The sequence below is a fragment of the Epargyreus clarus genome, unplaced genomic scaffold (assembly GCF_041222505.1).
Source record: "Epargyreus clarus isolate Ecla_fem2 unplaced genomic scaffold, WU_Ecla_fem_2.2 ptg000012l, whole genome shotgun sequence".
In the NCBI taxonomy this organism is placed as follows: domain Eukaryota; kingdom Metazoa; phylum Arthropoda; class Insecta; order Lepidoptera; family Hesperiidae; genus Epargyreus; species Epargyreus clarus.
In genome coordinates this window covers 8,537,079-8,553,705 of record NW_027332220.1, presented here as the reverse complement: position 1 = coordinate 8,553,705, position 16,627 = coordinate 8,537,079, and the positions used below count along the sequence as shown (strand labels likewise).

The 16,627-nt window shown below is 35.6% G+C and overlaps 2 protein-coding genes across 2 annotated transcripts; one reads left to right on the top strand and one right to left on the bottom strand.

Moving 5' to 3' along the window:
• Positions 1–2,263: 2,263 nt before the first annotated feature.
• On the bottom strand, positions 2,264–16,535 carry LOC140746320 (uncharacterized). The gene is made up of 6 exons (XM_073078431.1): positions 16,350–16,535; positions 7,557–7,683; positions 6,341–6,547; positions 5,520–5,756; positions 5,009–5,295; positions 2,264–4,156 (listed from the first exon to the last, which is right to left on the bottom strand). The coding sequence occupies exons 1-6, from the start codon at positions 16,360–16,362 to the stop codon at positions 3,747–3,749; spliced, it is 1,281 nt and encodes a 426-aa protein (XP_072934532.1). The 5' UTR covers positions 16,363–16,535; the 3' UTR covers positions 2,264–3,746.
• LOC140746540 (uncharacterized) lies at positions 8,987–13,373 on the top strand. Its single transcript, XM_073078694.1, has 6 exons — positions 8,987–9,579; positions 9,767–9,804; positions 9,907–10,185; positions 10,609–10,783; positions 11,835–12,015; positions 13,011–13,373. The coding sequence occupies exons 1-6, from the start codon at positions 9,529–9,531 to the stop codon at positions 13,268–13,270; spliced, it is 984 nt and encodes a 327-aa protein (XP_072934795.1). The 5' UTR covers positions 8,987–9,528; the 3' UTR covers positions 13,271–13,373.
• Positions 16,536–16,627: the final 92 nt, after the last annotated feature.

The following is a 16,627-nucleotide window of genomic DNA, read 5'->3' as shown; positions in this document are numbered from 1 at the left end:
TATAACTTAATATAACAAAAGACTACATAATTATATGTGTCATATACCTACTATATGTCAATAATCATAGACTTGGAATGTTGTCGTTACTCCGTAGGTAATCATAATTCCAACAAGACTCTACTGTGGCTTTTATGGCCATAAATTAAATAATTTTATTTTTACACTTGTAAACGCATTACAAACCTTTCCTAAAAGAAGGTTAGATAATTTATAGTTGTCATTAATATTCACTTACTTTTACTTTCTTATAATATTTTTGTTTTCTATCCTTATACCTTATAGTCGCAGACAGACAGAATAATTATTGGTGTCTCTTATTGACATGGCGTAGATAGGTATAGTCCGCGCCATACTGCTAGTCCGATCTAAAGCTGTTGCTAGCAGGTGTATTCATACAATTTGCTATGGCGACGCGATTCATTTCTATATTCAGAGCGGACTAGCAGTTTTACGCGGACTTTACTTACTTATAAGCATTATTAGGCAATATTTAAGAATCATTACAAAGCATTATTAGGCGATCTTTAAGAATCATTACAAAGCATTATTAGGCGATCTTTAAGAATCATTACAAAAAGTAGAGTAGGTACGAGAGACTCCATAGAGCGCTTGACCAACCGCTACAATACTATAGTTCTTTATCAAATTGGAGTAGTAAAGAAGTCTGCAGTGCACCCGCAGCGGTCACTGCCAGTACTACTGCTTCTCGTAATAGCTATAACGGCACCTCAACAGCGAACCATACTGGCTCTACCATTTTGCCAAAGTATTTTCCATTTCATTCTTTTATACAGGAGTAGCAGACGAGCATGCAATCCACCTGATGGTAAGGCTCCTGCCGCCCATGGACATCTGTTTTCAACCTCAGATAGGATTAAATATTCCTACCTGAGGTCGGCCACAGATGCGCCGCTACCCGTGAGGACTAAGCTGGAACGCCTCGGAAAAGTAGGTCTCCCTTACTACAGGAGTCGAACCACAAAGGGTTCTACAACCTTCAAAATTTCATATACAATTCATATCATTCAAAGTTGACTGTAAAGAAACTGCGTAGTATTTGAATTCAGTTTCCCTGCATTGCGGTAGTGATATGTTTCCGACCACACTACTACGAGATATACTCGTAGGTATGACGTAATATAATGTCTACTTATGTACCAGGTAAATCTGAGTGTCATTAACGTGACCATACGTTTTATTTTGAACTGAATTGTCCCGTTTTCAAGTAATCTGTCCCGCTCCCGTTGTTTTTTTAGAAATGACAAATTTAATGACGTGGTAATGTCCATTTTTAATAATAAATGAAAAAGGGTAGGGTAGGAGGGGAAAGTAGGAGGGTAGGAGAGGAGGTTAGGAGGGTAGGAAAGGAGGTAGGAGGGGAGGGTAGGAAGAGAGGGTAGGGTCAGCAAAGTCGTAAAAAGGAGAGCCATTTTCTACAAATTGCAGACAGAACTTAAAGACTTATTTTTTTCTTGCATACATAGCAAAGTATATAGGTAGGTATGTATAAATAAAATGATCACTTTTTATACCAACACTTATGAACAACAGTCGGTAGGTATCTTATATTATATATGCCTTCAGACTTTCAGAGTGTACCAAAATTGACTATATTCTGTAGAATATGTACGTATTCGTGGGTGAATATGGGATTATATACCTATAAAGATTGGTAGTATTATAATATATACGCCGTATATAATATACTTCGATATAACCTTGAAGTTCCAAAATTGATACGAGACGTCGTTCCCATTTTGTTTTGGACCACAGCCCACTTAGTAAGAATAAATAAAATTCAAAAGTATAGGTAGGTATTTAAATAGTATTTGCAACACGCACATTCATAGACTGTAAACTGCATACCTAATATCTAATAATGTGGCCTATTGGTTTTAAACTCGGCCTCTCGATCAAGTGGTACGAGATTCCTATGATTTATCAAACTTCGTGCGTATTTAAATAATTTTCACTTGTCATAACGGTGAATGATATTTCGTGAGGTAACCTACACGCCTGAAAGTTAATAAAATATATTCTCAAGAATGTGTGAAGTCCACCAATTCGCACCTATCCAGCGCGGTGGATTAAACCTCTCTAACTTTAAGGTGAAATCCGTGGCCAGCAATGGGGTTCTCGAAAAAGGGAACAAAAATAAAGACTTTGTTAGATACAACACGAGACTCCACAGAACAACCAATAGTTTAATTATTAATCATTCATAAAATAAGACTAGTATAAATAAAATCCATTATACGCCATCAAAGTTTATTATGTTAGAAATAACAAAAATAAATACATTATTAGTTACACACAAGACACGACACAAGATTATACAGAACAAGAAACAATTTTATTGTTAAGTCGTCATAAAGTTGCACCAGTAAGAAAAATAAAATAATTAAAATCAATTCCACAATATCAATGTAACTGCTTATTATGTTAGACTATAGATTAGTAAAGATACTTCGCCGCCTTGAAATTGAATGAAGCCACAAACGGCTTATTAGTAAGTTCTTTTTTTGAATTCCTGACAAATAAAAACATTTTTAGAGAAAATTTACGAATAAATAACTAATACTGCGTAATTAACATAAATAATTATTTCAAATATTTTAGGGACATTTTAGCACGGTCACGTGGCAAAACTTTTTTACGCAACTATTTCAATTGTCAAAACTGGGTACATATTCTTGTTACGAGTGAGTAATCTTTACTAATCTATGTGTTAGACAGATAATGTTATACCTGAATGCACTTGACGTACCTACCTAATTATACTGTTATCTTAACATAATACATCTTATCATAACCTGCGATATAAGGAATAAACAATATTTGACACGCACTCCCTATGTGATTACAACTTTATTATTTAACATGTCTACAATTGAACATAATAAAATTTATATTAAAAAAAGCTTTAAAAATAAGCGTTTTGACAACTTCATTTTGTTTTTCGTATTCTTAACTCAAAATCCTTTTAGTCTTTTGATCCCCATATGGGCATACATAAAAAATAATGCCGGCATCATGATGCGTCAGCCATATTAGATTTATAATGACGTCACTAAGCTAGTCATGCATTATGAACAAACCAAACATTTATATACAATATCATCTCAATCTCAAAAAGAAGATGAGGAATCTTTTAAAATGACGGTACAACAAATACCGAATGCTTACATAAATCCTTAAGTAAACAATACTAAAAACAACATAACGGTTAAAGCGCCGAATCGGCATACTATTTTATAACAGTTATACGACATAGAAACGCTTTATGTTACGAACTTTTACCCCGCCCATTTTAAGCTTAATTCACTACGCAACACAAATAAATACAAAAACCTGATAGGTACATTGATCTTAATTAATTAAGTCCGCCCAACGGTTAGGAAGATAATATTTTAGTAAAGAATATTGGAAGCAACATACCGGCGAAAAATATAACCCTTCTTTGGCAGTCGGATAAAAAAGTGCTAAATAGTGAAAAAATCATTTAGATTTTTATCACTTAATAATTGACAAATGATTTCACAGACAAATAATACTTACTTATAATAAATCAAATGTAGATGAAAATAATAAAAATATGTTTAACTATTGGTAATAGTTTTTAGTTTGGTATAGGTTATATAACACCCATTCCTAGCGCCGTATGAATACCATAGATAGCTTTATTTGCATAAAAACATGAAAACATGACTATTTTAATACTATTGAATACTTGTTTGTTCATATCAGTTTAACCACAGTATCGTGAGTAGTTTGTCGTACCACGTGTCTGGTGGAAGTGGCTTGTAATACTCCGCGTTAAGTTTCGGCTGCTCATCGTCCTTGGGAGACTCCGCGAACATATTCACAAAGGATTTCCTAACGCCGAAAAGCATGAACGCTTTGTAGGGGAAGTTAAAAACGATGAAATTGTTCCATCGGAACAGCAAGTTGCCCAGCCACCTCCCAACGCTCGTGTTGTATATTGTGACGACGAGTTTCGCTGACGCGAGCTTGTATCTCGCCAAAAAGTTCAACTGTCTATACGCTGGAGTGGTTTCAATGCTGTCGAAGTCCTTTAAATACAAAAGCCGCGGCGGACCCTTTGGCAAGCCCTCCACGGCACTCTTGTTAATCAACTTTGCTGTATCTACACCTGAAAAAATAAAAATTACATGAGAATTGTGACGTATTAGAACGGAAAGACGTTGACACGTGTCTATAAAAAAGGTCATCTACCTGTAGAAGTAGAGTTGGGTTTAAAAAACAAACTATATATATTTTATATTATAGTTTATAGGTTGAGGTTGATGACCATATTATAATACAAATCGTCAGTTTATGTTATAATCAATTCGTAAGATATTAATATATCAGGCGCGTTCGCAGCATAAGATTTGGAGGGAGGGTTCACGGGAGGAAATTTGATTAAATTAGACTACATTTTTCTAACGTCTTTTAAATGTATATGTGTTTGAAGGTGGTAGAACCCTTTGTGGTTCGGCTCCGGCGGCACCATCGCCACACGTATTTCTACCTAATAACAGCAATGTTAGGCGCTGCTGTGTTCCGTTTTGAAGGGTGTGGTAAGCGAGACAGACTTTTCCGAGGCGTTCCAGCTTAGTCCTCCGGGGTAGCGGAGAATCTGTGGCCGACCTCAGGTAGAATATCTAATCCTATCTTGGGTTGATTACAGATGTCCATGGGCGGCATAGCCACTTACCATCAGGTGGACTGCATACTCGTCTGCTACTCCTATATAATAAAACTGTGACCTGGGCCCTGTGACCCCCCCCCCCTTGGGACCGCGCATGTAATACATGTAATTAGATACCAAATTCTTACCAACAAACAAAGTTCCACCTGTATGATATATTGGTAGAGATACTTATAAGTAATTTTAAAAATAATGATATTCAATGTGTGTTGCGCCTATGCCCAACATATTTAAAAAATATAATTGGACTGCATGCTCGTTAGCCACTTCTATTTTATAAAAAGAAATTACCTATATCCTCAGATTTCCCTTTCAAATGTTCCTTCAACTTCTTTTGAAAGTCAATTCTTTCGCTCTCACTATAAACGTATCCAGGTACATCGGCTAAATGCCTCGCCGAAAAGAGTATCGAATTGGTCTCGATTTGCGCGGAAAGCATGCCTAGTCCCTTTAACATGACTCTTGCGAGATGTTCAAAGTACTCCGGAACGTTCTCCAAACACGGTGTGAATACCCGCTCTTTTATTAAGCGACACACCTCTCGCGTCTCATCTATATTCTTCCGACATATGTTGTACCTAAAATTCAGTAAAAAATATCATCATTAACCCAGTACTCTTACTTATTGCAGCTATTGTCTTAGTTCGGAGCTCGATTTTCCTCTTAGAACGAAAAGGGCCCAAATCAATTTCGTTCTTTGAATGGGTGCATCCTTTCTCGCGATGTTTTAAATGGAATTTGTTGCAGATCAGGTGACCCGCATGCTAGTTTTCTACTTCAACCATATAAAAAATCTACAAACCGGTCTTCCAAGCCAATCATATATCCAATAGTCCTCCAAAAGTGATTGAAGCCTTCCCAGTCTTCCTTATTGTCCTGTCTGATGCTGAAATGGTCAGGTTTTAGCAAAGCGAACCCGAAGAAACCAAACAACGTGAGACCCATGTCTCGTTGTGAGATAGTTCCTCGTCCCTTCAGCTGAGAATCCAACCCCGCGCGGAGGTGGCGACTACGCACAGTGTGAAGAGACCTCCAGGCCCTGTAAACATCATAAACATTCTTTAGTATATTTTTAAATATTCTCAAGTAAAATCTTAAGAAAATAGTACATTACAATACGAGGACGAAAAATTTTTTTCTGACAAGTGTGAGTTTGCAGGCCGAGCCGCAGGCGAGGACTGCAATCACACGAGTCAGAAAAACATTTTTCGTCCGCGTGTTGTATAAAATTTTATATTACGGGGTCGGAAATGGGGGTTTTGCGCACGCGAAGCGTGCGTAAAACGTCAATTTACGCACGCCGTGATATAAATATATTTTTTGGTAGTTTTGTGCATAAGCTAAACACATATTCTGAAAGGTAGAACAAATACCACCGCTACACTTATTTCTAGCGTTAAGCGGGTCTTGCGTCGTGATGTGTGGATGCTTAAACGACCTGATTAGGCAGAAATCTTAGTCTTCAAGAGTGGCAATGCGTCTGTAATGGACTTCAAGTAGAAGAATAAATGTAATGAACATTTAATAAAATTATATAAAGTTTTAACAGTGTTGCCATATTGTAGCAAGTTTCTTACTATAATGCTGATATTTTAATTTTCCCAAAAATGTTGGAAATCTTACTTTGTTCCCGGCTTCAAGTCATATTTGTGCCATGACATGACATGCATCAAGGTAGATATGTACCGCATGTATGAGGTGTAAACAGAGTTTGAACGTCGTGTGCCCATCAATATTTTTAGTATTGACGGCACTGCGAATACTGCGACCAAACCCAATATAATATTGATTCCAAACGCGAAGCAATAGTTCCAAAAGAAGCGACGGCCACTGTGGAAAAAGGAAAAACAATTGCTCCATAGATTAAATATGTAAGTAGTAAAATAAGATCAATTTTTAAATTAGAAAAATCCTAATTTATAGTACATACTACAACCTCCTTCGTAAAATATGCTTTCAAATAATCAAAAGTGGATCAGTAGATTTTGAGAAAATCGCGGTAATACAAACTTACAAACATACATACGTACAGCGTCCGAATATAGTTTTTGAAGTCGGTTAAAAAGATACGAATATAAATAGGATAGTAGAGTATAAATTAGAGTACACTATTTTAAATAGACATGAAGTAAATTTCACTGTAATTTTATATAAACAATGACTGCTTTATAAACATCTGTAATTAAATGCAATAAAAAGTACTAACCGGCTTCGTTGAGAATGAGAAGTCGATTATTGAATTAATCTATTTTAGTTCAAAGATGAAACAAACAATAAAATAACTTTTCAATTTAGCCATTAAAAGACAATAACACAAGGTTAAGATTTTTTATATGTAATATAGGTGTATCAGACGAGCATTCAGTCCATCTGGAGGTAAATGACTATTGCCATGGACATCTGTAATCAACTCCATAAAGGATTACATTCCTACCTAAAGTCAGGTACAGGTGCGCCACTGCCCCTGAGGACTAAGCTGGAAGTATGTCTCCATAGCATAGCTTAAAAGTGCTGTTATTAGGTAGAAATAGGGTGGCGGGGCCGCCGAAGTCCAGCCGCAAGGGTACCGCCTTTGCATATAAATGGAATATATTTTAGCTCAGTCGTCGCAACCTTTTGGAATATTGCAATTAACTTAAATTTTTCTGTACCTACGGACGAGGCACACGGGTCTGATAGAAAGCCGTCAGTATAATTTAGGGACATTTGCAACAACAGAGTCGCCAATGCATCGCCGCTTTTAAAAAGCTCTCTTTTTGCACCATTCAAATGGTACATCATATGCAGGTTTCTAAATATGAGCTAAATATTTTGCAAATAAATATCCCAAACTACATACTTGTTATACTTTTCTTCGTCAAACCACTCGGGCAGCCGCATTTCCAATGCCAAGTCGTCGACCTTCACGGTGTCGGAAGGGCGCTTCTGAGCCTCTTCACTCAGCAAGCCGTCTACAAATTCTTCCACTGAAATAAGATTTTCACTTCAAGCATATTAACGGGTTATTTGCTAACTATTGGGTAAGAATTATCATTATCATCATCATCATCACTCCAGCCTTTATCACTCCACTACTGGACATAGGCCTCCCCTAAGGTGTGCCACAACACTAGGTCCTCCGCTGCTCTCATCCTGCCACTACTACCAGCCAGGAATTATACGCAATCATTATTATCGTCATCATCAACCCATTTTGAGTACACTGCTGGACATAGGCCTCTCCCAAGGCCCGCCACTGAGCGGATCTTTGGACAGATCCATGTCCAGCAGGGTCCCCGATCTCCTGCTCTCCTCATCTAGCTAGTTCCCGCCGCCCGGTGCAAATTGTCGCGCTATCCATCTATTACGGTCCCAGAGATTATGATGTGACAGACAGACAGACATCGAAGGCTTAGTAATAGGGGAACCCTAAAAAAGTATAGCATCGCGCTGTATATAAAATCTCAAGAAGATTTTCGCGATAAAACAAATTTATAGTAATATGCAAATTTTATGTAATTTATGCAGACATTTAATAAATATATTGTACATGGTTTTTATTATTGCACGTTTTCACATTATATCTACTTAAATTATATAGGTACCTTATTAACATGATCATTATGAGCTTTCTTATTTTTTGTTATAAATTTTATACTGTATTGTCTTATAAAATGTACAAAATGCGAATGTACAAAATATCTAACACTAATTATAGTACCACACATATTAACAGAAAGTTTAATTTTGAGTATTGTTTTGTATCTTTTCTTTGTATCCCATTTTGCCAACGCACCACCCGACCGAACTACTCGTCGAATTGGGACACACTAGAGATGTGCCGAGTCAGGTCGACTCGAGTCAGTACTCGAGTTCTTACATAAACTCGCATACTCGAGTACCAATAGTGATACTCGAGTACCAGTAATACTCGTACAAGTAAAAACTTGTTTAATTTTGTGTAGTGAGTGGCGTTTTTTTTTTGCTCTTCCGTGCTATTGGACTGTATGTTGTGCAAAGTACTCGAGTACTTTGTGAATACTTTGGGCTCGAGTACTGACTCGATTCTTTTTTATATGAGTACTAAAGTACTCGAATACCAAAAATGGCCGACTCGGCACATCATTGAGACACACTGGAAATCAGTGGCCGTGGTTCGCCGCGGTGAGGCTGAGTGTGGACCCTTTTGTTAAATTTTACTGCAACAATGTTCTGATTTTAAAGTTATGATTACCTACTATTATTTATGTCACATAATGTTTTTTTGATGAAATTTTATGAGCAAAAAAAAAACAATCCCCGCCAAAACATAATTTGAAAGACCGATTTATGTATTTCGTTTTTGTTTTTTTTTTTAGATTAATAATAGTGTTATACATCATTGGATGCATCTTTTTTATTTTTTTAAAATACCGTGTGCTTACATCACGTTTTTCTAATAAAACTGGTTTGCTGATTTTTCGTTTAGCGACTGTTTTGCATTTAATGATCAATTTATGTATGGTCCGGAGATGACACCGCGGACCCCCTTACATATACTCGCGGACCCACAGGGGTCCGCAGACCACAGGTTGGGAAACGCGGGTATAGAATATAAAATGCGTTTTTATTACGACGAACCTGCTACCTTAAAGTGAACGAACGTAAAAAATAAAAATCAAACTACGTCTGTTTTCATAAGCCAACAATTGCACATTACAAAAAGGCCCAAATACACGAAGTTGTGAAATAAAACGTAGAAAAAATCAGAAACAAAGCATATTGTTACAATTACCAGTCATCACACAAGTGTTAGGGCAAAAATACCTACAATATTCACAATAACAAACAAAATGGAAATAATTTTATTAATGACAATCATTCAGTTGGCTCGCTGTAATTGGGTAAGGATAATTTGTCTAAAAATACAAAACAAATAATAATAAGGAAAAGACTAGTATTTTAACGTAGGTAACCTGAACTTATATTTACTAAAATATAAAGTAACTTACATATGTTTTATAATTAGACGTATTTTTTGTTCTCTATAAATAAATTGCTCAACGGAATAGTTTCTATTATTTTTTGCAGGAATCCGAATGGCTAGTGCCCATACAAGATGCTTACAGGTACTAACTTGATAATATTAATTTATCTACTTAAATTTACATATTTATTATATAATCATATATAATTTGTTAACGTTATAATAAACCAGGATTATAATTTAGCAAGGAAACGCCTGGAAAGATACACGATGGAGACAATTTTAAGACATTTGGCGAAGAATACCGGGTGACACCTATTTTCGACGATCGTTATCAAAATGAAAATTTGAATAAAGACACGTCGTATGGAGTAATAAGTGGTGAGACGATGTCGATGAGCCTGACCGATAAGTTGAAGAACACTCTACAAAATGCTAAAGCCTTAGCTGAAACCTTAAAGTCGCAAATAATTTCAATCGCAGCACAGGAAAAAATGCTAAAAGAAACTATCGTGAGTGGGAGGTAAGCTGACACGAGACTCATTACTTTACGGTAGAAATATATTGAAATTAGTCCGTAAGTAGTAAATATAAGAGATTTCTTGCAAATGAATATACGCATGGTATATTTTTGGATAAGAATTCCGAAGCTTTGGAATCGTTTTAGAAACAGCCAAAAGCAATCGGAGTACTTGTGATCGTAGAAGCGTAGAGCTGCTCTTGAGGGTGAAGTTAGTCATAAAGGATTGAAACGCCTTACGGTCTCATATTTCTGTCTCTTACGCCTTTTAAGTCGAAATATAGCAGCGTATGACAGCTTTGTATGATGGTAGAGTCGTCGTATCATAGAGTCGAAATAGAGACTTAAAATTTGAATGAATTTAAAATAAAGTTTAATGTTTTGACTACATCTATTGGATTTTCTTTACAAACATTAACTTTTCAGATCGGGAGTAACGGTACTGACTGTGCTATCTACAGCGAAACTGCCTCGTACTTATATAATTCGCGATGGGTTTTGGACCCTGTGTAATGGAATGATTCAGTACCCAACAAACGGACAGGGTTCCGCAAACGTTTTTAGCGAGCTGTTCGCCGCCCCTAGATGTATTGGACAAGAGGTTTTGTATTACATTTTATTTATAAATGCATTTTTTACAATTAAGCTAGTATACAACTGTGGGTTATTCCCACATACACACGATGTGGCGACTTTCCGCTACAAGAGATGGCGCCACAAGTATTCTGAATCACGCTATCGAAGTTTTCTTTACATCTTGCATACATACAAGTTCCGAACTGAGACTGGTGGAGTACGGCCGCTCCCCAGGCATGATCACTTAGCCCAGCAGGAGATCTCCTTTGCCAAACGACATAAAATACACTAAAACTACTACAATAAACACTATTTTGTATTTGTATATTACCTCTATTAAAAATGTAGAATATTTTTTTATGATACTTGCCTGAAAAAGGTAGCCTATGTTATATCTCCATCTATTATAATAAAATAATGTATTTGTTGTATAAAGATAGCAAACAATACTACAATTGTAGCTTTTCGCTGATTACTTCTGAGTTCTGCCTACATTGTCTAATGAAAGATAATTTATTTTTGTTCAAAAACACCACCTTCATTCTTAGACGTTTTGCCACTCTACACTATTGCCCTTCATTGCACTTTGTTTATTATGATAATTACGAAAATTAAGAGAAATACACAGTATAATATAGTATAGTGTAAAGGTTCAAGAGATCATTTTTGTCGTTGCAAATGTCAGTAAGAGTCATGTTAAAATAGACAGTGAATTATTTCAGGTGAACATGATGTCGTAATCGTAACTAATTGGGTAGAAAACAATTAATTCGCAAGTTTAACACTTAGTTTTATTTCATGATAACTTATTCATTGACCTTTATTGATTTATTGTTTATTAACAGTGACAGCCACTAGGCTATTATCACTTCCTTTAAACGTTAAAGGAAAATATCGTGAGGAAACCTGCCTGCGAAATCTAAAAAAAAATTTTCAAAAGGTATGACAAGTCTTACATACACTTGGCCAGCTCGGTGGACTATGGCCTTATTCTCTCATTCTTAGAGGAGACCCTCTCCCAGCTATGGGACAGTAATGGGTTGATGGTGATATTAATTGACCATAATGAACTCCAGATAAGATCCCGCCAAGATCCATGCGTCTTCAATTCAATCGTGAAATACGAAACCATACCGAGACGGCGAGGAATTATTTACACTGAAGATGACTTTCTGTGCCTCAAACCAAGCTTTAACCACACTTTGGAACAGTACCTCAGTGTTCCCAGATTTGTCGTCAATGAAACGTGTAGAGACGGTACGTATGTATATAAGGCGTGTCTTTATATAATATAAGAGTAGCAGAGCATGCAGTCCACCTGATGGTAAGTGGCTACTGCCGACCATGGACATCTTTAACCAAATAGGATTAGATATTCCTACCTGAGGTCAACCATAGATGCGCCGCTACCTCTGAGGACTAAGCTGGAACGCCTCGGAAAAAGTATGTCTCCCTTACCACACACTTCAGACCAGAACAAAGCATCACTTAACGCTACTGTTATTAGATATATGTGTGGCGGTGTTGCCGCCGGAGTCGACCACATCTCGTACACAGATATTTCTGGTATATGTCAGATTTCACTACTCCTTTTTAGTAATAAGGAAGGTTTAGCTGTTTAGTTTAGGTTTAGGTGTTTGGCCACCCCGAAGACCAAAGTCCGGGCGGACCCGTTCATTATTCATGTATTTTTTCTGACTGTATTTTAAGATTAGAATTATTGTCTTTGTCTTTAATTCAGGTGTACAATCTATTTGTATACTTAGGTCAAGAGCCAACTTCGCTAATGTGAAGTAAAAAAAATAACCTTCAGATCATTTACAGTTAGTTTTTACAGTCTGATTTTTTATGTGTTCAGATGTTAAATGTCTATGGAATTCTCGAGAACAGAATATTATCTATATTTTGTATATGTAGCAAAAACTTGTTAAATCTTAATCTTTGAAGAATAGTGCCGTATATTTCATTCAAAAATATTAGTTTCTTGTTACTATTCCGGTTGTGAGGTATTAGCACGAGCTATAATCTTTCAAAATTAATTTAAATAAATAAATGTAGATCTCAAGATTTCGACACATACCGAAGACTGAGGATGTCGCAAAAAATAGTAAATGCGTATATTAACTAGAAAATGGCAATTATTTGAAGACAAAAAAAATATAGTAAAGGTACACGTGGAAGTAGTCTTCGCAAAGCTATAACTAGAACAGTAGATAAGCATAATAAATAACAACATGATTTTTCATTTACAGGATTAGTCAAAAGGCTGACGGACAACTCTTTGGACTGTGGTCTGAGAGTTATGTCTGAGTACACATACTATCCGCATGATGTCACTGCTTCTAGAGATCTCCCACTAGAATACTGCACAGAAAGAGATGGAGCCTGTAAGCTGATTGTGGCGTGGCATATCTCCAATTCGAGTATAGAAAACTTTGAGCTTATCAAGAATGATAAGGCTTTTAAAAAGTTCTTTATGAATATCGACGCACATAGCAGCCAAATTGTCTGAAAGCGCTCTACTGACACAGCCACACTGCTTTTTTCTATACTTAGTGCTTGTATTACAGCGTTTTATCTAATTATAAGAGGAGGGGCGGGTCGGGGTTCAAACCTTTTCAAATATTAGCAATCTATCGTTTTTATCATAATTTAATCTACATGAAAAACCCTTACTAGTTGATGGTCTAGAAATCAATGAATGACCTATAATAAAGTTATTTTGTTAATAAAATAATCGTAATTTTTCTTACTGTTAATTGTTGCCTTTGGATGCGTTTAACCCTAAATAAAAATACCACTAGTTCATGTTAACGGATTCTCATCACAGCTGTTTCGCTATGACCACGATACATATTACATATTACATAGTACTAAGATCGAAATATCGTCAATAAAATAATCAAACCAGCCTATCGTAAGTACCTGGTCCGCATTACATAACAATATCGGAATTCCATGTTAATTAGTTTAAAATTAATCAGATAATTAGTCCAGATTGATATAACTAGATCTATGTTAAAATAATAGATAACATGAAAATTTAGCGCTGTTTTCATAACCTAACAACACTAAGGTCACTAAGATAGTTTGTGAGCCCCTGCCACACGTACAGACAAGTGTTTTGGACTATAGATAGATACCTGCGATTTTGTTCGCGTGTATTCAGAATATAACGTCAATTATACTACGCACTATCAAGCTCACGGAACTCAGTACTAACATAACGAATAACGTATATTTCTACTAGATACCTGGCGACAGTGTTAAACTTTCCTGTCTTCTTAATTTATAAAGAAAACTGTATGTATGAGGCCATGTAAATACAAGTATAAATGCATATATACAACATAGAGTTATAATTTGTTTATTTCGTTAACTAAATGTATCTTTAAATTTATATGTCTTTTCGCGAAAATGTGACGTATAAAAAAATGTTTATATAAGTACCTATACTCCTGCGTACGTAATTACTTGTTTCTGATAATAATTAGGAATGATTATGATAAAATACTGAAAGTAAGCATTATATAGCGGAAAACTCTTATCTTAATCTTTTACCTAAAAGTACTTTAACGTACATGTGAACTCGGACTGTCTGTCCTGAAAAAGTACTAAATCGATTGCACTTTCATGCAACGAAAGAGATTTTTATGAAAAGTAAGGCGTAATGGCGGTTTGACTCGTGTAGGTTGTCTGAATAGATTGGACCCTAAAACACAGATTTTAGGACAGAAAAATCTTGGACGAGAATTTTTCGCCAACATTTTATGCTAAACGAGCCTTTGCCCGCGGCTTCGCTCGCGTTACGAAGTAATATTATTAACTAAGAAGATTTATACAAACTTTCATCCCCTATTTTATCCCCTTGGGGGGTTGATCAAAATCCTTTCTTAGCGGATGCCTACGTCATAACATCTACCTGTATGCCAAATTTCAGCCCGATCCGTCTAGTGGTTTGAGCTGTGCGTTGATAGATCACTACGTCAGTCAGTCACCTTTGAGTTATATATATATATGTATTTAGATTATTTTTATGGGGTGGAGTAATTCTGACAAATTCCGTGTATTGATTTTCACGGACACACACAATCCTATCTGGTCTGAAATGCCCTGAACTATAACGGGTATCGAATATAAGTCGGCAAATGCGGCAAAATTTTAATAATCTGACAGCAAATGTGTAAATCTCTCACTTTATCTCTTACACTTCACTTATAAATGTGTAAATACTCAATCATACGTGAGTGAGACGCTTAGCATAGCTATATATGTTTGAAATGGGGCTAGCGACTGGGGTTAATGACTCCACTTTATATTAAAAGTACCTAATTTCTTCAAAAGAGTGACTGCTACCTTACGATGACTTGTACGTAATTCTTCCGGAGAACGCTGTAACACCTCTATCATTATTTGCTCACTACACCCTCAAAACATAACACAGAAACTTTACACCCGTCTAGTACGGTTCAAATAGGTACATGTGTGGAAAATATGCTTAAATATGACAGTTAAATTAATTTAATACATAGCACTTTGCATGCAATGTTGCTTAAAATGTATCTAAACTTACGAAATGTTTGGGTCCTAAAAATATTAATTAAAAGTGCCAGATGAGTTAAATACAATGTACGTCAAGATATGAGGCACGTACAGGATTAACCGTTTAAAACACATGCCCATTTATTATATTTCTAAACCTACAACAGCATAATTTGGTGTCAAACTTAAAATGTTTTAATTAGATCAACATCTAAGTATTTTGCTTACAATGAAATAGACAAAACATTATTTTTAAAACATAATCTCAGAGAAAACAGTGATTAGGACTATTCAAGTCAGGAGCGGAAACTCGTAAAAGTAGATAAAACGCACAGACCTATAAACGTAATTACAACTACAAACACAGCAATTACAAACGTACCAATTAATTTACCACGATTCCTACCAGCTCTTGGCCTTGAAAAAAATGAATGCTGATTTAACGCGAAATGGCTAAAACTACGTAATGTAATGTTGTTGAACAGTTTTTAAAGACATTAATGTATAATTTCAGGTGGCAATTCAATTAACCCACTTATGTAAGTGTTTGCTCAAAAAGCAGTAAAAACTCCGTTCAGAATGAAATGGTTAAGTAAGTCCTATCCATCTTTTACTAATAATTATTATAATCGGTACTGGCCTATTCTAGACAAAAATTTAGACATTAGACATAATACCGAACTTAATTGTATGTCATTACATATAGCCATAGTAGAAAAAAATCTTCGAAAGTTTCCATTTTTTGAATATAGTTACTTACTCTTACTTGAGTGTTGTTATTCCAAATCACACGACTAACCAACACCTCTTGTTACTGATCCTGTCTACACAATCAATATTATTATTGTATGCGTAAAGACATAAGGGTCTACTATATTTATTTGCAGATTAAATACCCTTCATTCGTTTTTTGCATATTTTTTTGGGCATAATTTGTCATTCCTTAACATATTTCGAGAAGCAAATTAGGTAAAAAAATTAAAAGATTTTTTTTCAAAGTCCACTTCGTTTTCTCCTAAAAAAAATAAACTGTTTATTTTAAAACATACCTCCTAAATCCATCTTAAGTCTGTACCGTAGAAGTCGTCCTGTGAATATTGTTTCCACCAATAAATTATTTTATTTTGTTGTTTAATATTACGCGGCGTTCATGACTATTTATAATATTTATAAGATAACTTTGATATGTATTATCGACCAACCGACAGCCAACGAAATACAACACTGCCGTTCCTACGATATAATTGATCTAAAGCAATTCTATTCTAAGAGATAACAGGTTTTTGAGGATGTATAAAAACGATCCTAACACTTAACATCGTTGGTT

Bases quoted from the DNA above. Each gene is read 5' to 3' on its own strand.
- LOC140746320 (XM_073078431.1), bottom strand. The intron at 6,548-7,556 runs GTATGTAGTTTG...CTTTTTCCACAG, and splicing joins GACGAAGAAAAGTATAACAA to TGGCCGTCGCTTCTTTTGGA. The intron at 4,157-5,008 runs GTAATTTCTTTT...TTATTTTTTCAG, and splicing joins AGGGAAATCTGAGGATATAG to GTGTAGATACAGCAAAGTTG.
- LOC140746540 (XM_073078694.1), top strand. From the start codon at position 9,529: ATGGAAATAATTTTATTAATGACAATCATTCAGTTGGCTCGCTGTAAT. The intron at 10,186-10,608 runs GTAAGCTGACAC...TTAACTTTTCAG, and splicing joins GAAACTATCGTGAGTGGGAG to ATCGGGAGTAACGGTACTGA. The intron at 12,016-13,010 runs GTACGTATGTAT...TTTCATTTACAG, and splicing joins CAATGAAACGTGTAGAGACG to GATTAGTCAAAAGGCTGACG.